This window comes from Canis lupus, chromosome 5, assembly GCF_003254725.2.
Source record: "Canis lupus dingo isolate Sandy chromosome 5, ASM325472v2, whole genome shotgun sequence".
In the NCBI taxonomy this organism is placed as follows: domain Eukaryota; kingdom Metazoa; phylum Chordata; class Mammalia; order Carnivora; family Canidae; genus Canis; species Canis lupus.
Genome location: NC_064247.1, coordinates 8,152,015 through 8,177,689, shown reverse-complemented (window position 1 = coordinate 8,177,689; position 25,675 = coordinate 8,152,015). Strand labels below are relative to the sequence as shown.

Genomic DNA, 25,675 nt, shown 5'->3' with positions numbered 1-25,675 from the left:
TGCAGCTGGAGAGCAAGGCAGGCACCAGAACCCGGCTGAGCTCCCGAGCCCCGGGAGATGGAGCCTGGGCCCTGGACAGCAGGGTGGTCGGGTAGCCAGCGGGGGACATCCAGGACTTGGCCCTGCGTGCCCACTCCTCAGCTGCCCTGTGGTTAGACATCTCCCTCTGCAGCAGCCAGCTGGTGCTTCCCTCACCCCTGGGCCCCCCCCTTCCTTCTCAGGGTCTGGGACCTTGACCTGAAACTTCTGGTTTCCTTGAGAAAATGACGAGGGTAGGCTTTTTGGAGGCTGTGGTCATTTGCTGACATCTGTCCTTTGCTCCCTTCCCAGAGGTGCTCAGCCCTTCGGCATGAGTGTTCTGAGGGCCCCTGGGTGGGCTGCTGGCCATCCCTGGCCTCAGATTCACCCCCGACCTCTGCTACATTCCCACCGTGTGTGTGTGTTTGTGTGACATTATTTATGCTAACAGATGCAGGAAGTGGTTGAATGTCGCTGCAAGTGGGAGCAGCGATGTGTTGATGCCTGGGACCCAGCCAGGTGCCACAGGGCTTCCGATTGGTGCCCCTGAGCCCAGCAGGGGCTGAGCTCTGCCACCGGGTTGCATGGGGTCGATTGCTTTTCAGGATGAGAGGGGCCAGCAGCATCCAGAACTGCAGGTCTTCTTCTAGTTTTGGCCCCTTGCCTGGGACCCGGAGACATACAGGCAGCTCCTGACACTGTTTCTGCCCACCCCACCGCTGCTGCCCTGTGTGCAGGAAGATAATGTGACGACTCTAGAATCTGAGGCCGTCGCTCCTGCCCAGCGGGGCAGAGGTGCTGCTGCTAGAGCTGAGGGGAGGTGTGGGCCACCCAGAGCCGCCAGCATCCACCTAGGCCTTGAGTGTGGCAAGGCCCAGCTGCAGAAGCCCAGAAGCAGGTGTCCCTGTGTGGTAGGAGGGTGTCTTCCTCCTGCCTGGAGTTTCCCGCTGCAGCCCAGCTGAGTGGGCCAGGCACTCCGGGGTCTGGCTTTCCCGGGTCCAGTGGAGAGGACAGGACCCGTTTGCAGCGCGCTGGGCCCACACACTCTTGTTTCTGCCTTGGATCCAACCCTCCTCCAGGGTGTGGGTTCCAGGGGCTGCTGCAGTGCTCCTCGTGTCCTCTGTGCCCTCTGCCCTGTGTCCTCTGCCTGTGTGGCCTCCGTAAACACCTGTCATTTTCTTTTTTTAAGATTTTATTTATTTATTCATGAGAGACCCAGAGAGAGGCAGAGACACAGGCAGAGGGAGAAGCAGGCTCCATGCAGGGAGCCCGATGCGGAACTCGATCCCAGGACCCCAGGGTCACACCCTGGGCTGAAGGCGGCGCTAAACCGCTGAGCCACCCGGGGCTACCTAACACCTGTGCTTATAATTTAAAAAAAAAGACTTAGCAAATAACTCAAGCAAGCACCTACCCTTTGTCGGTTAAGCACATACTAAAAGCCTGGGCCCATAAGCATAACGAGAAAAAAAAAGAAAAGGTGTGCCCTACACGTTTGTATGGCTTCACATAAGCCTCCCACACCCATTCATTCAGCCTATTTATTTTATTTTATTTTATTTTATTATTTTTTAAAAGATTTTATTTATTTATTCATGGGAGGCACAGAGAGAGACAGAGACACAGGCAGAGGGAGGAGCAGGCTCCCTGCAGGGAGCCTGCTGCGCCACTCGATCCCAGGACCTTGGGATCAAGGCAGATGCTCAACCACTGAGCCCCCCAGGCGCCCCCGTTCAGCCCACTTATAAATGAGTACGTGGAGGCTCTGCACGTTGGAACTTTGGCCAAGGTCGTAGCTCATCAACAGGGACGGTTTGGAAACCTGCCCTTCCCGGCTGCACTCTTCACTGCTCCCCTAGGCTCTCCGCACCCCTCCTGGGCCTTGGGCCCCTGAAGAGGCTCAGAGGTGTGAAGGGCTTCTCAAGGCCACAGTGTGCTGGTGACAAGGCCAACCACAACCTCAGCCTCCTGGTTCCCAGCCCAGAGCCCTTGGCGCTGGCCCGAGCCCCACACGTCGCCCTGCCCGTCGGGGCTCCCTTCCCCTCAGGGTGCGGGTCAGCACTTTGCTGGGGAGCCCTCTGTGGTCCTGCAGGGCAGGGCAGGGCTGGCCGGGCGGGCCCCCTCCCTCCCCGCCCTGGCCCTCCCAGCCCCTCCGGCCCCCACCTCTCCGGCTTTCCCCCCTGTAATTGCTTCCATCTGGCCCGCCTAGCTGCGGGCTCCTAGTCCTTTGGAAATGCGGCTCCCCGGCAGCCGCCCACAGGAGGCCTCGTCCACTGACTGTGGCGACCCGTGGGGAAGGGGAGGGCCCTACAGGCCCGAGCTGCCGGGGTCGGGCCTCCCCGGGTTCCCGCTCCCGGGTCCTCCTGGACACACCGGCCTGGCCTGGCTCCCGGGGAACTCTCGTCTGCTAGCGGGGAGCCTCCCTCCGCCTCGCCCACGGGCACCCCTCCCACCCAGTATCCTTGGCCTCTTGCAGGTGACTCAGGTCTGGGTGAGGGAGGCCTGGTTGGGAGGGACAGCGGGAGGGATGTGGGGTCCGGCAAGGGCACGCTCTGGGGACAGGAGCGAGCGAGGGCCCGGGAGCCCTGGACAGGTGAGAATGGGGCCTGCCTGTTGCCTCGGTCCGGGGCATTGACTCGGCGGCGGAGCCAGCGAAGCATCCTTCTATTTTGTGTCGATAGAAAATAAACCCCGCACGTTCTCGCAGTGCACTGGATGCTCCGTTGACTGCCTTGCCTGGGGCTCTCTGGAGGCCGGGAGGGGAGGGTGCCGAGGCCGGGAGGGGAGGGTGCCGGCTGGAGAGTCCCGGGAACCTGCTTCTGCCCTTGGAGGGGGCACATTCCCTATCCTGGAAGATGCTTCCGCGTAGACCGGGTGACCTTCACGGGGACGGTCCGAGGGGCACGTTCGTGGTGTGGAGCGGGTTTGAAAACTTTTAAGGTATTTTCTTCACTGAGATCTTAGGATTTTAGTGTGACCTCCAGGAACCTGCCTGTCTTGTTCGCTGCTATACTCTTCATGCCTAGAATGATTTATAGCAAATAATAAGTGCCTGGTAAATATTTGATAAATGAATGGAAGATGTAGCTTGGGTTCTTTGTGTGTGTGTGTGTGTGTTCACTGTGTTCCCTGCTCTTCTTCCTCCTTTTCTTGGGGCCACGGAAGAAAGCTGACCTTCTGACAGGTGAGCTGTTTGTCAGAGGAGGGCCTGGCTTGGCAGCCAACTGTCTCGCTTCCCCCACCCCACCCCAGGGCCTCTCGGGGCGCTGTCTGCCCCCCCAGGAGGGCATACCCATTGTCCTACCCACCCCGGACCCTTGCTTGCTCCCCTCTCCCCTCCTCAGCCCAGTCTTTGCGCAGCCTGGTCCTAATCTCCCCTCCAGTCCTGACATCTGTCCTCTCCTCCACTCGGGCCCAAGAGAGGTGTCCGCAGAGCTGGACCCCCCCAGTGTTCTCTCAGGAGGAGGGGTTCGCCCTTGTTCTTGTTTCAACCGAACTATTGCACTTTGCTTTTCCATATTGGGTTTCCACATAAAATTTCATTTCAAAGTAGGACAGAGGGTTTCCCGGCCTTCAAGAGTTTTATTTGAAAACCCCCATTCAGCCCCATTAAGACTTTTATTTTCCCAGTAGCATGCCCCATGGGTTCTCACCTCCTCCTGTCTGCTCCGTCTGTCCCCCCACTATGGCTTGGGTGCCATTGGTCACCACCTGCCTAAGTTGTGAGTGTCCTCCCACCTCCAAGCTGAGGCTCTGCTCTGGGAAGCCCGCTGGGCCACCCGGTGCACGGCCACGTCCTCCCACACGCCCCACTGCCCTCGGGTCCCCACTCCTGCCACCTGCCGGGAGGGGTGTGGGGGGAGAGGTGCCACGTTCGTCTCCTTTCTCAGCTGCCTGGCCTTGGGCCCCCAGTTTTCTCCCCCGAGGAGCTCAGGCTTCTAGACAGGAGGGCATTTCCAGGGACACCCCAGTGCGTGCAGTCCAGTACTCTGCACGCCGGCCGCTTGTCTTCTGCGAGGTGGGGCCCAGACACTGAGGAGTGTCAGACGGCTGGCCCAGCAGCCAGGGGCAGGCTGCCCGGCCGGAGCCAGCGCTGATGGCGCCCTGTCTCCTCTCCGTCTGCTCCCAAGCATGTGGGGCCTGTGACCTCGGGCAGGTGTCAGGTTGTTAACAGTTCTCCATCAGCACGCCTGTGAATTGGGCTGTGGCATCTTTACAGGTTTGGGAGGCACAAGTGAGGTAAACATTTGCAGGTTGGGAGAAGCCTCAAATGTCACCCTAGGGCAGGACCCAAGATTGTGGGTGTTCCGGGCACCTGGCACTACCCTGGCACCTGGCACCGCGCTGGCACACAATAGCCGCTCAGCAACTGTTGTTTTGGCAGATGAGGTTGCTGAGACTCAACAGGTAACCTGCTGCCCAAGGTCCCCAAGCGTCTCTCCGCACAGGCAGGTGATGGTCTCAGGAGTGACCCTGGGTCTCTCTGCCCCTCTGTCCAGCCCCTGCCCCCATCTCATTCCTTCCTCTGGGGTCCTGACATCATCTAGGCCGGATGTACTCCAGGCCCCGAGGACGGGGACGGGGATGGGCGAGGCTGGAGCCCCGGGGTCATGGCAGGTGGAGGACCGGGTGGCCTAGGACGCGCTCTGGAAACGTCCCCTGCCATCCTGCTTCTCCTGGACTGGCCCTGTCCTCCGAGGGGATTCGCTGGGGCCTGGCGGGGGAGAGTGTGTCCTCCCCGGCTGTGTGGGCCCTGCTCCCCACACCACTGTCCCACTTCTCCACTCGGCGGCTCCTTGCTCCTTTTCTTCCTTTTCCTTGTTCTGATCGTTTTCTGCCTCCATTTCTTTCCTCTACCTCCCTCTCCCTTCGCATCTGACACCTCTTTTTTCCTCTGGTGTCATCAGGGATCCCCCACTCCCCTTGCCTCAACGTCCAGGACGAGGCCTGCTCAGGAGCGCCTGCTGTTGCTGGCGGTGCCAGCATTGCGGGGGGTGGGGGGATGGGGGGGGACAGGTTCTTCAACAGTCGGGCTTGGTGAGGGACGGTGCCAGCCCAGAGTAAGCTCAGAGGAAACGTAAACTCTGCCGCCTGGGCCCTCACCCACCTCCCTGCACCTCGTCCTGGCCCGGAAGGTGGGAACTGTCCCGGAGCCAGAGGGTCTCCGAAGAAGGCCTGGCTGGTGGAGCTTGTCCGCCCTCCGCCCTCCCCGCCTCTCCCCGGAGCCCCGGCTCTTTCCCCAGAGGTACCTGCTGGGATGCAGGAGGCTGGCCTGAGCGGGAAGAGCCTCCGTCCAGAAACCTCCACGGCATGTCATGCTTGGGCCGGTGTGTGTGCGCGTGGGCGTGCAGGCTGTGTGTGGACGAGTGTGCACACGGGTGTGCATGGGCATGCATCCCTGTGTGGGCCAGAGCACGGTGGGCCCGTGTGGGTGTGTGTCCCCCCTCCCGGGCCTGTCACCGCGCGGGCCGGCTGCTAGCCTGGAGCTCTGCTGTCTGCGGTCTTTGTGCCTCTGCTTTGCACGGGGCTCTGTTCCGTCTTGGGGGCCAGCTGGTCCCCTGCTGTGGTCCCACGCCATGATGACTGATCTCTGGCCACCCATTTAGCCGCCCAGGGCCCCAGGGCCAGCGTTTGCCCCCCACCTCCCCAAATGGAGGCGTGGGGGGGCTTCCTGCCCAGCCTCTCCACTCTGCCAAGGCGGAGGGAATGGGGAACAGCTGCGTTGGCCGATTCCGGCTCCGTATGGATTTGGTTTGACAACAAAGCTCCCTCTGTGTTGTTCTCAGGCCCCTTACATAACCCGAGGGTGGGGAGTGGGGGGAGGCAGGCAGGAGGAGGTGGAGATGGGGACAGGGAGACACCAGGACAGGATGGCCGCGAAGGGGACCGGGACCGACTGGGACTGGGGAGGGAGAGGGAGAGAGCGAGACGGTTGGGAAGGAGAGAGAGGAGGACCCTACAGTGTACAGGAAGGAGCCGATCTCTAGGTCTTGGGACTCTCGCCCAGTTGGTGCCTTGTCTTCCTCTCCTGGAGCCCCACCCACCAGCCGGACCACTGAGGAGGGGCTGGGGCTCTGTGGGGCGCAAGGGTTTGGGGCTGGACCCGAGAGGCCACCCTGGCCCCACCCTGTGACTGAGCACTTTGCATAATGAAGGGAGTCATTCTCTTCCTTTGCTCTTGGGCTTCCATTCACTGCCCCAGGGCCCCTCTGATTTGCCCTGTTGGTGGAGGCAGCCACCCTGTCCCCTGTCCCCTGTCAGGCTGCTCGAGGCCCGCCCAGCCTCCCTGGCCTGCCCAGCTCCAGACCCTCTGCCCACCCCAGCAGGGCCCAGTGGCCTCGCACTGCCCCCCCCCCTCAGTTCTCTTCTCACCATCACTATCCCTGCAGCTGTCCAAATAGAGTGAGAAGAAAATGTTCTCTTACCGGAACAGCTGGACTGACAGGCTGGGAGGCCAGGTGAGCTGGCCAGGCTTGGGGGCGGGAGGTGCCCGGTCCCGGTTGCCCTGATCCTGCCAGCTCCCCGGCAGGAGAAGATGGACACTTGGCGGAGGGCAGGACCGGGGCCTCCGTGACCGAGTGGTCCCCTGGGTTTTCTCAGGGTCTGTGTCTTCCCCGGGCCTCAGTTTCCCCAAGTCCTTTCCTGGCGCCCAGGCTTCCTTGAGAAAAGCTTCTGGATTCTCCATCTGGCCCTAGGGGTAGTGCTTGTCCCCTGGATCATCAGGGCTGCATTCTTCTAACCTGAAGCCCAGGAGGACTCCTCGGAGGGCCGGGGGAGGAGCAGCTGGAGAGGCCCCAGATTTTCCTCATTCTGGCATTTGGCTTGACCGCTGGCACCGCCCTCGGTTAGACCTAAGGGCCTGCCCCAGAGGTATCCTGGAGGACCTGAGCCCTAGCTCTGCGGCCTGGCGTGGGCGAAGCCCAAACCTGCTGAACAAGCCCTGCACTCTGGAATCCTCAGTCCCCAGGCCCCGACCAGTCTGTGCCTCTTCCTCCCACCTCCTCCCCCAGGTCTGGGCGCTGGGATGATCCTGAAATCACTAATGCCTCAGGGCCAGGGACAAGGAGGCCTGCATGGGGCCTGGGGATGGCTCGGGGAGGGCCCAGGATTTCTGGTCTGTGTGTGGGTGGGCCAGGAGGACGGTCCCTCTCCCACCATTCAGGGTCAGGGTTAGGTGACCCTGCAGAGCCCAGGCCGGAAGGATGGTGAGTGAGGCTGTGAGGGCGCCGGGCGGGGAGATGCCCTCCACCGGGGCAGCTGCTAGGCCCCAGGCTGCCCCGGGGCGCCCTCCAGCCCTGCTGGGGACATCCTTATGGGGCCACATGTCTCCCTCCTGTTTCCTTTCCTGCATCCCTGGCCCGAGTGCCCACCTCCCCAAATACCTCTGGGCATGACAGGAGTGGGGCTCCCTTGCCAGGAGCTGGGCTTGGCCCCAGTCCCAAGGCCAGGAGTCCAGGGTTGCTCTTCACCCAACTTTCAGAGGTAAGGAGGTCCCCAGAGGGCTGGCTCAGCCACTCCTCGCTCCTCTGGAAGCTCGTGCTCCCTGGCTGAGAGCTCCAGGGACCTGCAGCCTGACAAACAAACTGGGCTGGAGCAGGCAGGAGCTGAAGCCCCGGGGGCAGAGCCCGCAGCCGCAGGATGGGGGACAAGAGCGCCCTGGCGGAGGGGGCCCAGCAGGCCCCAGAAGCCGTATGTTGGTGGGGGGTAGCGGGCTGGGATGGGCTGGGATGGGCTGGGCAGGAAAGGAGAAGGAATGAGGGGTGCGTGCCGCTGTGGCCACGCGTGTGCAGGGGTCACTGCAGTTAGTGCCGGGGCTGGGGGTGCCTGTGTTCCAGCGGAGGTGGGTGCGCTTCTGTAGGGATGTGTTGTAGGTTTCTGAAGCAGGAGGGTCTGAGCAGACTGGAGCAGGGTGGGCTTGGGAAGCGGTTCCCAGTCTTTCTGGTGCCTCCCGGCGCTGGGTTGGGGAGGCTGCTTGGCCCCACCTTTCCCCTGTGGGGGAGCCCTGGGGGCGCAGGTGGCCCTGGCTCATTCTGATGACCTGGGCAGCCGGCATTCCCGCCTGCTGGGCTCTGGGCCCGCCCCAGGGACCCGTGCTCACCCGGGGGTGGGGGTCTCCACCTTCCCCAGCAGCACCTAGCACGCTCGCCAGCCCTCCTTTTACCCCAGTTATTAACCTTTGCTGGAAGGGTCGGTTCCCCGAGAGTCTTACTGATGTGAAACAGTCTTAAAAGGGCCCGGCCTGCTGGCTTCACCCTTCCCAGGGGACAGGCTACCACAGGAAATGGAGGCTCGCTTTTCTTCCTTCGTGGTTTCCTTGGTCTTCTAGAGTCCCACCGGGTGCTGGCCTGCCCGTCTTCGCACATGCAGCCCTCCCTCTTTTCCCCACAACCCCACCTTCAGCGCCTCTAACTCCCCTGCGCTCCTACTAGGAATTCGGGGGTGGGTCCTCCCCTGTTGACACCCTGAAACCTCCACGTTCCCAAACCACCGTGGCAGCTCGTGCAGCCAGGGGAGAGAGGGTCCCCTGCTGTCCCCAGCCATGCTGAGAGCCACCGTTCTGGGGCCAGAGCGGGGAATTTATTCACCTCCCTGGAGGTCCCAGGACTGAACATTGCCCCGTACTGTCCCTGCTTGGGGACTTTAGGAGGACCTGCCATGGAAAGGAGGTGACGGCCCGCAGAGGGAACATCAGGAGATGAGTGAGGAGGGCTACTGCTTCTGGAGCTGCTATGGACAGGGGGTGCTGCCTGGGGGCCGGGGCCCACGTCGATGCCTTTGGGATGGCTACCCCGGGGGAGTCCAGCAGGGCCCCGGGCACCTTCTCAAGGACATGATGTACTCAGAGAGAGAGAGAGGGCGGCTCCTCCAGTGAGGCCTGCTCCCCGTCTCCCACCCAATGCTCCCCGTCTCCCAGCAGTGCACCTAGAGTCTGGCTAGCACGTGGGCCTGAGTTTACTGCGGGGTGGAGTCGGGATGGCAGTGTCTGCCCTCCCCACCCCCCGCCCCCAGACAGCTACATGTGTCCTGTGTGGCTTGTGCCACGGACCGGCAGCCAGGAGGAGAGGTGAGCACGGTTGTGGTTGTAGCAGCAGGTGGGAGCTGCGGCTGTGAGCCCTTCCCTCTGCTGGGATGGGACAGACCTTGAGTGGAGCCGAGCTCCCACGCCCTGGGGCAGGCCCAGCCAGAGTCCCTTCAGCTCCCATTGCCAGGTGCCTGGTGTCAGCCTGTCCTGTCCTAGGGCTTCAGGCTCTCAATCTCAGGATGGCTTTCGAGGCTCATGCACTTCCCAGAACTTGCCCTTGTGACCTGCATGTCACGGATGAGGAATCTGAGGCACTGACAGATGTAGGACCTTGCCCGGGGATGCCCGGCCTGTGACTGCAGAGGCAGGCTTGGACGTCAGGTTTGTGTCCAGCTCCTTTTCCTCCGCCTGCAGATGCTAAAGGTGCTTGGAGGTCTGGGGAGGGGTGGCTGGGGTTTTGGCTCAGACCAGCCCTCTGGGGAAATGAATAAGGAGGACATGAGGTTTCCTGGGTAATAGGGCATCTTCCAGCCTGGAGCCCTCTGGAGACCACACCAGCTTTGCTGGCTTACGATAGCAGCTCACGTTGTGTGGTCCAGTAGCCCCGAAGCCAATAGTGATTAAGGTGGGTCAAAGGTGGTAACAGCCGCCTCTGCCTTTGTGGTTGGTGATAAGGGTATGCTTGTGAGCGCAGCACGTGTGTTTGGCAAGAAGCATGGCACTTGGTGGGTCGGCATGCTCCCTGGTGCCTTGGGGGCTCAGGTCTTTGCAAAATAAGGGTCTGAGATGCTTTAACTTGATGAAACTTTCGGTCCCACACTTGTTCCGGCCCCCACTTGTTCTGCTCATTGGCTCATTCATTTAGACATCTGTTCATTTTGGGGCACCCGGGTGGCTCGGTGGCTGAGCGTCTGCCTTTGGCTCAGGGCGTGGTCCCGGGGTCCTGGGATCAAGTCCCACATCGGGCTCCCTCTGCCTATGTCTCTGTCTCTCTCTGTGTGTCTCTCATGAATCAAAAAGTAAAATGTCTTTAAAAAAAAGAAAAAAGACATCTGTCCATTTCAGTACCTGTCAATTACCTACCATGCCACAGGTATTACATTTGGAGATACTGGGCACCCTACAAAGTCCTTTCTTAGGGTGTACAGATTCATGAGTACAGGAGATAGCGTGGTGTCACTGCTACAAAGGAAAGAAGATGGGGTAAGGGGGGTGTGGGGGGAGAGGGGACACTCCTGGACTGGGTAGTCGGGACCCTGGGTTGGGGGGAGCATGGATGGGAGAGTGGCCAGGACAAGGGCAAGCCGGGGAGGGGGGTCTGGGCTTGTGACTCCAGATCCCACACCATTTACACTGGAGTCACCCCCTCCCCAGACAAGGGCTCCGATGTGAAACTGTTGGCACTGACTGCCCCCCCCCGACCCCGTGGGGTCCTGCCTCATTCTCTGATGGGGGTCGGGGTGTGTGGGGGGGGCGTGCAAGCTAGAATGCTTACCTCTGGGGGGAGGAGGGTGTGTTTGGGAAGCACTGGGGAGGCCCCGGGCCCTCCGGGACTTTGTCAGTTCAGCGGATAGGCATTCGTGCATCATGTAAGGCTCGGTGTTTATTTCTTTTGGTCTCAGAACCGACTAAAAAATATATATATACTATTTCTATTTATTTGTTTGAGAGAGAGAATGAGTGAGCACAAGTGGGGGGCTGGAGGAGAGGGAGAAGCAGACTCCCCGCTGAGCAGGGAGCCCAACTCTGGGCTCGACCCCAGGACCCTGAAATCACGGCTGAGCCAAAGGCAGTCGCCCAACTGACGGAGCCCCCCAGGCGCCCCCCAAAATACTATTTCGTAAATGATGTTTTGGTCCACCCCACCTTCCGGACAGTCGCAACCTTGGGGTTCTGCTTCGGCGCAGGAAGGAGGGGGCCAGGTACGTCCTGGCCTTGCCAGGCTCCTTCCAGATGTCTGCTAACCAGGCCAAGGACAGACCGGCGGCGGGCTCTGCCTCCACCCTGCAGCGGGTGACCTGGCCTTAGTGGCGCTAAGTGGCCGAGGCCGAGGCAGGGCGGCCGGTGAGGTGTGGGCCGGGGCCTGGCCGGGCAGCAGGCCCTCCTCGGGCGCGGTGGGGGGCAGACGCAGAGCCTGGGGGCCTGGGCCAGTGTCACCCTGAGTTGTGCTGCACACTCGGAGCCCTGACACAGCCAGGACGCGGGGGACAGACGGGGCCAGAGTGGAGTCTGGTCAGCTGTGGCCCGCCCGCAGCCACCCCCTGGCTGAGCCCCCCGGGATGGAGCGGGAAGCACAGCCTAGTGTCTCCTGCTTCCAGTCTGATGGCAGAGGCTGCCTGGCGCAGCGCTGTCCCACTGCAGTGCCATGGGAGCCGCATGGGCAAGCCCCTTGTGTAATTTTAGAATCTTAAAAAATGGGGGACGCCTGGGGGGCTCAGTGGTTGAGCATCTGCCTTCAGCCCGGGGCGTGACCCCTGGTCTGGGATCGAGTCCTGCATCAGGCTCCCTGCAGGGAGCCTGCTTCTCCCTCTGCCTGTGTCTCTCCTTCTCTTTTCTGTGTCTCTCGTGAATAAATAAATATATTTTTAAAAAATCTTTAAAAAAATGTTCAGTTGGGCCACCTGGCTGGCTTAGTTGGAGGAACATGCCAGTTTTGATCTCGGGGTTATGAGTTAAAGCCCCACATTGGGCGCACGAAATTACTTGCAGGGAGCCCAATGTGGGACTCGAACCCGGGTCTCCAGGATCACTCCCTGGGCTGAAGATGGTGCGAAACTGCTGAGCCACCCAGGCTGCCCTTAAATAACATTTTAAAAGATGTTAAATTAACCACATTTTTTAAAAAGTAAAAAGTAAAAAAAAAAAAGAGAAAAAAAAAGAGATGAAATACATTTTAATTATTTTAATTATTTACTTTTATTTTTTTTAGATATTTATTTATTTATTTATTTATTTATTTATTTATTTATTATAGACATAAAGAGAGAGAGAGAGAGAGAGGCACAGAGACACAGGCAGAGGGAGAAACAGGCTCCATGCCGGGAGCCTGATGTGGGACTCGATCCCGGGACTCTAGGATCACGCCCTGGGCCAAAGGCAGGCGCGAAACTGCTGAGCCACCCAGGGATCCCCTAATTTTATTTATTTTAATACATATTTATTTTAAGCCGGTATGGCCAAAATATTATTTCAGTGCGTGATTCATATAAATACTTCTTTTTTTTTTAAGATTATTTATTTATTTATTCATGAGAGAGAGAGAGAGAGAGGCAGAAACACAGGCAGAGGGAGAAGCAGGCTCCACGCAGGGAGCCCGATGTGGGACTCGATCCCGGATCTCTAGGATCACACCCCTGGCTGAAGGTGGTGCTAAACTGTGAGCCACCTGGGCTGCCCTATATAAATAATTCTAGATGTAATGGTTCACTTTTTTTTTGGTACCAAGTCTTTGAAAATCTGGTGTATAAAAAAAAAATAGAAAGAAAATCCGGTGTACATTTTCCACCTACAAGAAACCTCAGTGTGGACCAGCCACACGCACGGCAAGTACTCCATAGCCACGTGTGGCTGGCACCGCCAGGGCGACGGGGCAGGGCTGGTGGTGCCCACTATTTTCAGAAGAGGCATCTGGAGGCCGTATTGGTGGTGACCTGAGTTCAAGCCCCAACTCCAATAGTGCCTTTAGCTTTGGCCTCTTGGGGCCAAATTCGTCGACCCCTGGGTGGGATGTCTGAGGAAGGAAACCTGCCCCAGAGCCCCCTGCCTGGGAACCTGGAGCAGATCCACAGCCACAGCAGATTTTTCCTTTTCCTATCCCAGCTATTAGTCTGTACTGTTGATTCTCGACTCTGTCACACAGCTTCAGCCTTCTTCCCCAGAGAATGGAATTCCAAGCGTCTACCCTACCCGGGCAGACACCAGAAATATGATTTTCAAGTGGTTTGCTCTGGTGTCTTGTGACTGGCAGCTGATAAAGTGGATGATACAGTGTTTCTGTACAGGAGGCTGCAGTGCTGGGCCGATCGGGGTGTCTGCTGGGTGCGGGGGCAGCTTGTGGACCCCAAGGGTAGGGAACAGAGAACGTTCTGTGCTTCAGTGGGAAGCCTATCAAGCCCCTCTTCCTCCAAGCCTGGATGGCCAGACACATGGTCCCATCTGCCCACTCATGGGCCTGGAGGCAGTTGGCCAATTACTCAGCCCTCTGCTGTCTCACGTGAGCTGAGCCCAAGGCAGACCTCACTCCCCACTGGGTGTGCCGTGCACTGATAGGGAGAAGGCAAAGTCTGCCGGCTTTGTCTAGCCAGGGGTCGGCTGTGTGTCTAGCCAGGGGTCGGGCCAGAGGGGATGGAGCGAGTAGAGGACTCATTGTTGCTGCCTCTTCCTCTCTTGCTCCAGTGACGTCCCTGTTGAATAGATCCATTTTATTAACTTGGTGGATTTGTATTGAGAGCCTACTGTGTGCCAGGAACTATTCTAGACATTGGTGATAGAGCAGGGAACAAAAAGGGGAGGGCGATCAGAAATGTTGGGTGTGTAGGGAATTTTTGATGGCAGGTAGTGAAGGTGAATAAAGAGATCAATGAAGAGATGCCAAGGCCCTGTCTCTGTCCTGTCCAAGGAGCCCAGGGAGGGTTTTTGATGATGTAGGTGACTGACCTGCTCTGGAGAATTGCAATTAGTTGGCCATCTGCACCCAAGAGCGATTGATTGAAGTAGGTTATAGCCCTACATACCCCCAGTGGCCTGTGTCATCATCTTGCCTTACCTAGTGATTGTATTAGTCACATTAACTTCACAGTCCAGCTCGAAACCCCTCTGGAAAATGAGCAGAGGACTCTGAGCTGGGAGGAAACGCTGTGGACTAGCTGCCACCACGGAGATTCACCCACCTTGACCCTAGATTCCTAAGGGGAAATGTGTGTAAGCAGGTGTATGTAGTACAGTCCTGCTTTTAGGTTCAAAAGGGTAGTCACACGAGTTCAGGGCCCGGGAGGCCTGGCTTACTAGCTGAAGGATTTTAGTTCCGTGCCAGGGGTGTGATGCGATGGCAGGAAAGTGAGCACAGCCTTAGCCAGCATTCATGGAGGTCTGGTGTCCAGATGGAGGGCAGTACTAATCCTGTGGATACAGTTGCATGCATTGGAAGCATGCTGGAGAGCTTCCAGAGGAGCCCCAGGCTGTAGCTGCGGATAGAGACTGTGTCTCATGAGGAAGCTGCCTGAGAAGGAGCACGGAGGCTGCTTGTAGCTGTTGTAAGCATTCGAGGGACTTTGATCTGATAAAGGGCTGACTTCCTTCGCTTGCTCCGACTAAGGGCAGCAGGTGGACAGTTCCAGCGATCTTGGAGTCTAGGGAGCCAGTCCTTCACAGGAGGCTGTTGAGGCAGTAGGGGGTGGGGGTCAGCCAGGGGGCTCCAGGGGCTCTGGAGCTAAGCAGCCCGGGTCCCAGTCCTCGTCCTCACTAGCTCTACACCCCTGGGCAAATTGCTGACCCTTCTCGCACACTGGGTCCCCGCCTGTACGTCGGAGGTCGTGACTGTGTTTAACTCGTAGGGTTGAGATCATACTTGGACAGTCCTTAAAAGTGTCTAGCAGAGCAGTTCTCAGGCATTTGGTAATGTCTAGAGACAATTTGGTTGTCACAACTGGGGACTGGGATTCCTACCGGCATCTAGCGGTAGAGGTCAAAGATGCTGCTAACATCCCGTGGTGCATGGACAACCCCTCACCACAGTGACTTATCTGGTCCCTAAAGCAGTGGCCATGGGGTGGGGACCCTCCTGGTATCCCACATGGTCAGTGCACTGTACATTTTAGTAATTAATAAGGGATGTAATACGTGTTTAATCTCGTTTTACTGCTTGTGTGTTGGATGTTTACAAAACATCGGCTACCTTCCGAACTCTATTATAGAGTCTGAAAATATAAAGACGTCTCCCAGACCACAGAGGTCATAGTCTCAGGGACAAGATACAAAACACATAATAATATAATATAAAATTATATTATGTGATAAAGCATCTTGTGTAATCCAGGTACTCTGATAGACTCTTGGTATAAACAAGCCTCCAATTTCAGAGGTTAGAAGATAGTGGGCAAGACATGAAAAGCAGTAATTACATCATCTGAAATGATATTACCTGTTAAGTGCCAGAAGCAAGTTATAAATGATATTTTGTGGGAAGACAAACATCGGTTGCTTAGAAATGTCTGAAAAGACTTCATAGAGGAGGAGCCCTTTGAGCTGATGCTGGAGTGAGGTGGTTCTTGTGAATGGGTTGCGGGGGCTTAGGACATAAATCTTGCTGCAGAGGTGGGAAGAGAGGAGGGGGAAAGGCAGCTCTCGTGCCGTGCTTGGGAAGAGGGTAGAAGGTGCATCTCCAGTGCATGTGGCCCAAGGGTGAAGGGTCCCGATTGCTGCTAAGGAGCTTTGGCTTGTTGTTTAAGGGATGGAGAGCAATTGAGGCAGGAGGGTGGTTTGATCCAAATTATTTTTTAGAAGCCTTCCATGTTGGCAGTTCCAAAGAAGGGGGTTAAATGAGGAAAGACTTTTGACAAAGAGACCAATTAGGAAGCAGGTAAATTGGGATGGGATCTAGACTTGGGGTGTCTCAAGAAGAGGAGATGGAGGACTATATTCTAAAGTGTTTCTGAGGCTCTCAACCATGTGGTCTTCGTGCTATGTCTGGGTTTTATTTTATTTTATTTTATTTTATTTTATTTTATTTTATTTTATTTTATTTTTCCTCCAAATGAGCCCACCAGGCACCCCTCAGCCAAATTTTGTAAAGCCTTACATCCCCAGTGCCTCCCACAATGCGGAGCATTCAATAGGAGCTCAGTGAGCACTGGTTGGAATGAGGAAATAGGATAGAATAGGTCATATTTAGTAACTGTTTAGTAGGGAGGGCATGAGGGAAGACAGATGTTGGAAGACTGAGTTTCTGATAATGTGGGGCCCAGGAGAGGGGAAATGGGGACTTGTTAAATTTGAAGTTAATGATCATCCAGGTAGGGACTGCAGCAGGTAACAGGAAATAACTAGGATGGACTCTGGGGAGGAATCCAAAGGTATGAATCATCAGGGTGGGAGTGATGGACAGACCTCTGAAAATGAATGAACCCTGGCCAGGGAGAGCAGGGGTTCAAGGACAGATCTCCCGTGACTGACAGCACTTAGAGCAAGTGAGGAGGGATTGTCGAGAGGTAGGAGGGAAGCAGGGCAGAGTCCTGACCCAGAAGCCAAGAAGTGGGCATCCGCCGACAGTATCAGGCTTCAGAGTTGGAAGAGTGAAAAGAGACCTTCTGCAGGTTTGAAGGTGAGGAGGCCCCTGATGTCTTCCGCAGGAGGAGGCATTTCTGCCTAAAACTGAGGTTGAGAACCGGGGTGGCGGGGGCGGCGGGGAGGAGCAAGTGGGCATCGCCCGGATGCAGAAGTCTGACCACTGGTGGGAAGGGTGGAGATGCAGGGGTGGCTGGGGGAGGCCGTAGAGGCCGAGAGGGGCCTTGTTTCCTTTGAGGAGGCCGGAGATTTAAGTACCTTTGTTGGAGAGGAGTGAAGGAGAGAGAGTGGGAAGAAACCGGGCAAAGGGGGATCACTGATCTGAGCAGCAGACCTCGGTGCCCGGGCAGAGGGGTTGCGGGGAGCAAGAGGGGCTGCCGAGCCCGAGGCGGCAGGCAGGCAGCTCCAGTGTCTCCCTACAGAACTGAGGGACGGTGACCTCGATGACACGACTTGTTCGGGGTCTCTGAACCAATCAGAACGGGGCCTGTGCTCCCCCCTCATTGGTCTTCCCAGACCCCTTCTCAGGGACGTTCAACCATAACCCTGTGATGGGCCCCAGGGCACAGAGAACCTGGCATCACGCCGTGGCCTCCGGGGGACAGGCATTCTGTTCCTTGTGCTTCAGCAGGTACCTGCTGTGTCTATGCAGCGTGAAGCATGGATGAGTGTCCACGCAGCATGAGGCACGGTGGGCCCTGGTTCTTCACTCCGTGCCCCCGGGCTGCCCTTCGGCGAGGTCTGGGGTGGTGCTCGCAGGCTCACTTCAGCAAGGGACACTGGTGTTTGGCAGGCTTCCTGCCCTGGGGTCAGCCTTGCCTGGTGTGTTGGGGGAGCTGGTCTCCCCGGCGGCTGGTGGCAGGCTGGGGCTGCTGCTTGCAGGACGTGAGTGGATCCGATCCCTGCTGTCTAGCCAGGTACTGTCCGGTGACTTTTCTCGCGCCCTTTTGCACCGGAGGCCCGGTCAGTGATGTGGGACGGCCAGCTGCTGGGAGAAGGCTGTCGGTGGGCCCCAGGGAGCAGCCACCCAAGAAGCCCGTGCCCCGAGAATGTCAGCAGCTGCTGAGCTATGGTCTTGGCCGGGCCCAGCCAGGGGAGGGGGGCAGGCTGATGTAATCCCCGCCCGGGTGTCTCGGAGCAGGCGCTAAGCCCAGGCAGTCTGCTTCCCACAAACCAGCACAGTTTGGGAACAGAGACCCGCCAGTGCAGGCTTTCTGGGGAAGAGGGCAGAGAGGGCTCCTTGCCTTGTTGCTCGGGATCTGGACTGGTGAGCTGCGTTCACCTCCCACCGCCAAGGGTCTCCTGCGCCCAGGTGAGGCCTGGAGGGTGGCCGAGCGTGTGTCTTTCAGTTACCCTGGAGCTGGCTCTACGTGGCGTTTTCCACCCTGGCCTTGTGGAAGGGAGGTAGGGGTGGTGGTTTCGGGTTTGGTTTTCACTTAGGAATGCCTGGGTCCTGCCTTGAACCAATTAAGTAAAAATCTTGGAGAAGGGACCCTAGGCATCTATGTATTTTGAAAGGCACCAGTGTTGTGACCCTGCTGGTACTAAGGGAACTGCCACGAAATGAAGGAAATCCTGGTCCCGAAGACTGAGAAAGAGTGGAGGGTAGGAGAGGGTGCGGCTCATAAAGTCAGCAGATGTTAGGGCTGGAAGGATCCTGGTGTGGAGCTTTGCAACACAATAATGCGGTCCAAGCCTAGCAGCGGGGCACCACCTGGGAGTTGGTAAGAATTCACGTCCACCCACACCCACTGAGTCAGAATGCACACATCAGAGTGTGAGCACCCTGCTCTGGCCATCATCCAGACATCTGCATTGTCATCCTCCTCAGAGATTCTGAACCCAGGCTGCAGGTTAGAATCACCTGAGGTGCTCGAACAAACTCCAGGGCTGGGCCGATCACTTCAGGTCAGAATTCCTAGGTGTGCGACTCAGATGCTCTTGATTATTTGTTATTTTTTAAATGTTTTAGCACCCCAGGTGAGTCTCCTGTTCTGTCAAGGTCAAAAACATCCACTTGAACCAGTGTTTCATTTATCAGGCGATCCTATTCAAATGTAGATCCCAATTTTGTAGGTCTGGAGGGACCTGAAATAATGCGCGCACGTGTGTGTCTTTTTTTAAATATTTTATTTATTTATTAATGAGATACACACACACACACACACACACACAGAGGAGGCAGAGACACAGGCAGAAGGAGAAGCAGGCACCATGCAGGGAGCCTGATGTGGGACTGGATCCCAGGTCTCCAGGATCACACCCTGGGCTGAAGGCGGCGCTAAACCGCTGAGCCATCCTGGCCACCCTCTCTCTCTCTTAATTTTAAGATTTATTTATCCATTTGAGGGGTGCCTGGGTGGCTCAGTTGGTTCACGATCCTGATTGTGATCCCAGAGTCCTGGGATCGAACCCCTTCTCCCTCTGCCCCTTCCCTTGCTTGTGCATGCTCTCTCTCTCTCTCAAATGGATAAATAAATCTTTTTTTTTCTTTTAAGATTTTATTTATTTATTTGAGAGAGAGTGAGGGTGCACAAGCGAGGGGAGGGGCAGAGGGAGACGCTCTCCAGCAGACTCCCCGCTGACTGCGGAGCCAACATCTCATGACCCTGAGATCATGACCTGAGCAGAAATCTGGAGTCAGACACTCAACTGACAAAGCCATTCAGGCGCCCTGAGATTATGCATTTCCTTTTTTTTTTTTTAAGATTTTTATTTATTTATTCATGAGAGATACAGAGAGAGGCAGAGGGAGAAGCAGGCTCCCTGTGAGGGGAGCCCGATGTGGGACTCGATCCCAGGACCCCGGGATCACACCTTGAGCTGAAGGCAGATGCTCAACCCCTGAGCCCCCCAGGCACCCCGAGATTATGCGTTTCTAATAAGGTGGCTAGTGATGCCCTTGGTGCTGATCTGATAAATATACTTGGGGCTGCAGATGCCTCTTAGGCTAACTTCCCAGTTTTACAACCAGATAAATTGAGGGTCAGAGAGGGAGAAGTGACTCCCCCGAGGCAACCCAACGTGCAGTCAGTACTTCCTGAGCAAGGGCTAAGGCCGGGCAGGGTGCTGGCTAGCAGGGTGCTGGCTACCAGAGCAAGACCCACTTCACCGCCACCCTCACAGGGCTCCAATTCCAGTGGGGAAGGCGGAGAGAAAGCAAGCCAGTGAGTAAGCTCATTGCAGATGGGAAGTGCTTTGGCCCGTGCCAGGGTAAGGAACCACTTGGCAGTGGCTGTAGGTAGGTAGGTACCGAAGAAGGCAGGCGAGCCACTTGGGGAAGAGCGGTCAGGGAAGTTACTAGAACCCTGACTTGCGTTGGCGTCTTCTAAGTACAAATCCAGAACTCTACTGGACAGGGTCACCCTCCATCCCTCCTGGGGCTTGGGGATGGGTGCTCCTGACCCTCCTGAGGGCGGCTGGCTCTGGCCCCCACTCCTCGTCCCGCCCCCTCCAAGACTCATTCTTTGGTGTTTGGGGACTCAGAGCAGAGCCTGAGGGCAGGACATGGACTCCCTAATAGGACAACGGTCAGGATAATTGATTTATGGCTTGTAACAAAAACCAGCCCTCATCCTGATGCTGTCTCCTGGCCTGCAGAAATAATTTGAGGTTTTCCAGGTCGCCCTGGAGAGCAGGAGCACTAGAGCTTCCCCACCTCTCCAAGTGAATCGCAGGAATCGCTGGGCAGCTGGTGACAGTGCCTGTCCCTGTCCCGCCCTGGCCGATTTAGCCGTCCTGGGAAGGGCCCTGCAGTCGCTGGTTTCAGTAGGCGGCCCCGGGCTAGTTCCTCAGATCCAGGGGACTGGGGGATACTGGGCGAGGACCAAATGGCACTCCTCACGTGGCCCTGCCAGCTGCCGACATTGCTTCCCGGTGACTGCAGCGTGGCCCTGGCTGAGTCTGTGCGTAGGGGCCTCTTTGCTCCTGTGCATGGAGCAGCTGCCCCCCTTGCAAAGCCCCGTCCTTGCCCTGCCGGCTTTGGCCCTGCCCCAGAGCGGCTCCATCTCCTGTGACCAACCAGACATCCCCCTCCCCGCACTCCCATTCACACTCTTGGCTTCTCGGAGCTCCCCCCACCCCCCACCCCCCACCCCCCAGCACTGGGATGATGAGGGCTTGGACGCTGCATTTAGTCAGGGTGTGCAAGGGCCAGAGGACCGTCCCACGGCCCACCCTCACCCCAGTGCCTGAGCTGAGTGGATCTGTTTGGCTGGAGTAGTGAGAGACTGAGGATGGAGGGGTGAGTGGGAGCCAGAACCAAGGGAATGGTTTGGATGCCAGAGAATGGGTAAACCTCAGCTGCATAAGATACAGATCACAACCCTTGTACAGGTCACTTCCATGTAAAAGGTGGGTCAGGTTCCCATCCGCCTCCTGGAGCTGGCCCTTCCCAGGTCCAGGTGAGGAAGGGGACAGAGAAAGCACACCAGGGAAGCTGGGGTAGCCTGGCCGGCCTTGGGGCCTCATCTTTGAGGAGTGGGACCTGGGGTCCCGTTCTGTGGCTTAGGCCCCTCCTGGACACTTGATGCTGCCTTTGAAGGGTTAGCGGGATGTCCGCTGTCCGGATGGCCACTCAGGAAGCAGCTCTGTGCTTTCTGGAGAAGGGAAGGCCGGCTGTGCGGGTGTCCTGCTCTAGTTTCCAGGTAGGAGGTTTGCAGAGCTGCCCACACACCTACCATTCCTCCCTCCTAGGTGGCCCGAGGCAGCCGGGATGACAGCTCTCCCCAGGAACCCTGCTACCCTCTGAGAAACATGATCAGCAAGTCCCGTGAGTGTCGTCCAAGGGCTCCCCCACCCTGAAGGCTGGGCCCCCAGGAGCAGTCTTCAGCACCATCCTGGGACCCCCTGCGGGTTGTAGAGGGACAGACAGATAGCCAGGGGGCCCCCTCTTCATCTTGAAGGACAGTAGAAACCCAGGCCCAAGCCCCGTGCTGGAAAACTATGGCCAGGTGAGGGCCGGGGACCGGGGCTGCTTGAGTTGGAGGTTGCAGGGCCCCAAAACAGGGTAGGTGGACTGGGGCTGTACCTGCCTGTCTCTGCCTCTAGCTCCTCTGTGCATGCGCCCTGCAGGCTGGAAGCTCCTGGCCATGTTGGCTCTGGTCCTGGTCGTCATGGTGTGGTATTCCATCTCCCGAGAAGACAGGTACATTGAGCTGTGAGTCCAGCTTCCATGTCCTTCCACTGGTTCTTCTCAGGAATGGGCTCAGGCACGGAGTGTCATGGGGTGGCGGACCTAGTGGGGCCCGGAGGGTTCAGAGGGCCAGGGCATGACCCCTCCCTTCAGCTGCTAGCATGAAATCCTTCCAGGAGGGTAGATAGTGGGTTGGGGGCCAGGGTCTGGGATGAGTCCCCAGGGCCCTCACCCAGGGAGCTCAGGAGAAAAGAGTTGGTGTCAGAGAGAACTTGGGTTGAGATGATTCTATCCAGCACATCACTCCCTGGGACCTTGGGACCACTGCCGTGGGGTAGGTGGAGGTGGCCTGGGCCGCTGGCCCCTGGGCCTGAGAGGTCTGACCGAAGCTCCTCTCTCCTCTCCTTTTCTGTCTCTAGTTTTTATTTTCCCATCCCAGAGAAGAAGGAACCGTGCTTCCAGGGTGAGGCAGAGAGAAAGGCCTCTAAGCTCTTTGGCAAGTGAGTACTTGAGGGTGAGGTGGGGCGGGGCACGGGGTGAGGTGGATGGTGCCCCAGGGTGGGGGCCCCGGTGCTGGCTAGATGGAGGGGAACGTGCCAGTGGGCATGGGGAGGTGAGCCCGTGAGGGGAGGAGAGGCCTCTGAATCTCTATATCTGTATTATAATATAACCATTATATACAATATTATATAATGTGTAAATATAAATTATATATGGAGTTGGAGGTTGCAGGGGCCCCAAATATTATATCTTATACATTATTTACACATTGTATATATAACATGTAATACATTATATTATGTGTGTTATGTATAATATATATAACCTTAGTCAGAGGCCTGACCTGCCCCTGATTCTGGCTTCCTCAAGATCAGTTCCTTTCGGGGCACCCGGGTGGCTCAGTGGTTGAGCACCTGTCTTTGGCTCAGGTCATAACCCCAGGGTCCTGAGATCAAGTCCCGCGTCGGACTCGCTGCAGGGAGCCTGCCTCTCCCTCCGCCTGTGTCTCTGCCTCTCTCTCTCTGTCTCTCATGAATAAATAAAATCTTTTTAAAAAAACAAAAGATTAATCCCTTTCTCATCCCCACCCTACTTTCACCTCTGTGCAGCTACTCCCGAGATCAGCCCATCTTCCTGCAGATGAAGGATTATTTCTGGGTCAAGACACCGTCTGCCTACGAGCTGCCCTATGGGACCAAGGGGAGCGGTAAGCCGTGCGGGTTCGTGGGGGCGGTGGGCTCCCCTCGGCCACGCTGCTGCTTGTTCTTTGCTGCCTGCAGTCCCCGGGCCCACGTTCAGAGCTGGGCTGATGCTGGGGTGGGGCGAGGGGTGGCGGGGCGAGGGGGCAGCAGGGGCCCGGAGGAGCAGTGGAGGGAGAGTTGGCAGCCTTTGGCAAGCTCGCTGGTTGTCATGGGCCCCTCCCCTGTGTGTCTTTTTGCAGAAGACCTGCTCCTCCGGGTTCTAGCCATCACCAGCTACTCCATTCCAGAGAGCATCCAGAGGTGAGGACACACTCCCTGCACAGAGTCTGAGCACCTCCTCTTTCCTGCCCCCGTGCGACAGTCATGGGCTAGCGCCTCCCAGCGGGCCCTCCTGCCTCTGGTCCCCTGTGGCCAATTTGACCCATCTTCCTAGCCTGCCTGTCTCCAGAGAGGCAGGGACACCAGTGTCCCCGGCAACTGAGCCCGGACATCCGGGTGCCGTAGCAGGCGGGGTCTCGCCGTGGCAACAGGCAGGCCTGGCAGCAGGCTGGGTTGGGGGGTGCTGGGAAATGGGGATCTTCCTCCTCCCCTCCTCTGTCTGCCGTGCTCTGCTCAGTCTTCTCTCCCATCAAAGCCCAGGGCTGCGGAGTCAGCAGGACCGTAAGCAGGACTGCCTGGAGATGCTGGTCCATGGGGATCAGGGGCGAGGCGGCCAGGGAAGGAGTCCTGAGCCGGGCCCCAGGCAGACCCAGGGCGGGAGTTCAGTGCAGCTGGAGCAGGGCTCACGCCTGGGGCTGATCACCCTCTTCCCACGGCAGTCTCAAGTGTCGCCGCTGCGTGGTGGTGGGCAATGGGCATCGGCTGCGCAACAGCTCGCTGGGAGATGCCATCAACAAGTACGACGTGGTCATCAGGTCTGTAGGCCTGGCCCTCGTCCCTTCCGTTGGGGGGTGACTGTCGACGGGCCCGTGGGTCTCTGGGTGACGGGCATCCCCTCCCCGCCTCCCAGACTGAACAACGCCCCCGTGGCTGGCTACGAGGGTGACGTGGGCTCGAAGACCACCATGCGTCTCTTCTACCCGGAGTCAGCCCACTTCAACCCCAAAGTGGAGAACAACCCAGACACACTTCTCGTCCTGGTGGCCTTCAAGGCAATGGACTTCCACTGGATTGAGACCATCCTGAGTGATAAGAAGAGGGTAAGTGGCATCCTGAGTGCCAAGAGGTTGGCGAGGGGTCAAGGCTCAGCGGTGGGCCACCGCCTGTCTCAGGGCCTCATGCTCCACAACGTCCGCCCCATGATTCCAAAGAGCCCACGTGGGGAAGGTGTCAACTCCGTGTCCTGCGGGGCTTCTGAGAAGCCACCGCAGCAGCCAGGGCCTCAGAGGCTCCAGGAGGCAGGTGGCACCCCAAGCGTGAGGCTGCTGGGACAGGGAAACTGCCAGGATACAGGTTTGCCGGGGAGAAACCCCTGAGCAGAGCGCTGGTCAGGAGTCCTCTGCAGGCGGGCGTGGGGTAGGAGTCTGTCCTTCTAGGTGGTATCCACTCTTGTTTTTCAACCAGTCAAATCCTGACTGGTCCCATCTAGCATTTTGCCAAACGTAAGCACGCCCCTTCCACCTGTCCCGATATCTTTGGGAAGGGACCACATGCCGTGTCACCTGGCCTCCCCCTGAGCAGGGCCCTCAAACCTCTCTCTCCCTGCTCCTCTCCTCTGGTGGCCTTTCCCCTCTGCGTGGCTGGCCCCCACCTCCCTCCCCTCTCACCCCCACATTCCTGAGGGCCTCTGCTGATGCGGGGACCCCACCAGGCTGGACTTGAGAAACAGGCCTGCGCACACCCTCATGTCTCCCTTCCAAATCCTGTGCCCCACAGGTACGAAAGGGCTTCTGGAAGCAGCCTCCCCTCATCTGGGACGTCAACCCCAGGCAGGTTCGGATTCTCAACCCTTTCTTTATGGAGATTGCAGCTGACAAACTGCTGAACCTGCCGATGAAACAGCCACGCAAGATTAAGCAGGTGCAGGTGATGGGCAGGGAAGCCTGAGGGCTGGGTGGGAAGTTTCTAGAGGCTTGGGAAGCCCTGGAGGACCCCAGGAGAGGGAAGTAATGAAAGAGACATCCGTTTGCATTTGAACAGCACCTGGGACTGCTTCCTGGCCTCACCTTCCCTGTGTTCAGTTTCCCTGGCTGCAGGAAGGGGGGGTGCGCGCTTTTGAGACCCACTGGGCCTCTGCCCAGCAGGGAGGTGGTAGGGATGTCTTTATAAGGCTTAGGGTTAGAGGCTTTGGCAGGTCTGGTCAGGATTTATAAACCAGGGAGTTGCTGGGACAGTCTATGGCCTTGACTTTAGAGCTACTGGAGTCTGTGCAGTTGCTCTTAGGTCACTGTGTCTGTGATCTTATCTTGGAACAGATTGGTCAGGATGAGTTGAGCTCAGTGTGTCTTGTGTGTCCTGGTTTGGTGCGATGTGTCAGTTTTGGAGAGTTGTGGTACAGTTTTGCAAGTTCTGGTTTTTGCACCTTCCCAAGGACAGCCACACATGTCTCAGGGGCCCCCAGAGAGGCCGTATGGGATAGTTGTCAGAGGTGACCAGTAAACATAGATAGGTCTCGGCTGTCCTGCTTAACTCTGGGGCCTTGAGCAAATCGGCCACTTGGAGCCTCGCCTTTCTTATCTATGTGGTGGGGATAGGGTCAGTACTGAACGTTTAAGGCCATTGTAGAATTTAAAAACATAGTTATATAACATGCCTATCGTGGAGATTGGTACATAGTGGATACTCATTGTGTTTGCCAAATTTTGCATCAATAATTTTATTCCTCACCGAGGATGCACTGTGATTCAGCTTCATAGGTTGAATGCCTCCTTTTGTGGCTGCTCAGTCCAGGGCCACAGATTTGCACGCTTGGGGAGTAAGACAGGCACCTTGCCCTAAGGACACTCAATCTAGCAAAATAAACATACACGTTGCAACACGGAGTGGTACAATGCCTTAGTGGAGAGTTGTTCCAGATGC

At 57.5% G+C, this 25,675-nt stretch overlaps 1 protein-coding gene across 10 annotated transcripts in view; it reads left to right on the top strand.

Annotated features, from left to right (window-relative positions):
* Positions 1–25,675, top strand: part of ST3GAL4 (ST3 beta-galactoside alpha-2,3-sialyltransferase 4) — a 31,821-nt gene that overhangs the window by 2,382 nt on the left and 3,764 nt on the right. Inside the window, exons 1-9 of one of the 10 annotated variants that reach the window (XM_025464962.3) lie at positions 7,281–7,500; positions 21,017–21,092; positions 21,371–21,479; positions 21,875–21,955; positions 22,565–22,662; positions 22,897–22,957; positions 23,476–23,571; positions 23,667–23,856; positions 24,533–24,676. In XM_025464962.3, the coding sequence (XP_025320747.1) occupies positions 21,077–21,092; positions 21,371–21,479; positions 21,875–21,955; positions 22,565–22,662; positions 22,897–22,957; positions 23,476–23,571; positions 23,667–23,856; positions 24,533–24,676 (795 nt within the window). In that variant the 5' untranslated portion in view covers positions 7,281–7,500; positions 21,017–21,076. Of the gene's footprint in view, positions 1–7,280; positions 7,501–16,163; positions 16,359–17,082; positions 17,239–21,016; positions 21,093–21,370; positions 21,480–21,874; positions 21,956–22,564; positions 22,663–22,896; positions 22,958–23,475; positions 23,572–23,666; positions 23,857–24,532; positions 24,677–25,675 lie in introns of those variants that run through there. The other 9 variants (XM_025464967.3, XM_025464961.3, XM_025464966.3 and 6 more) reach the window with 9 other exon arrangements.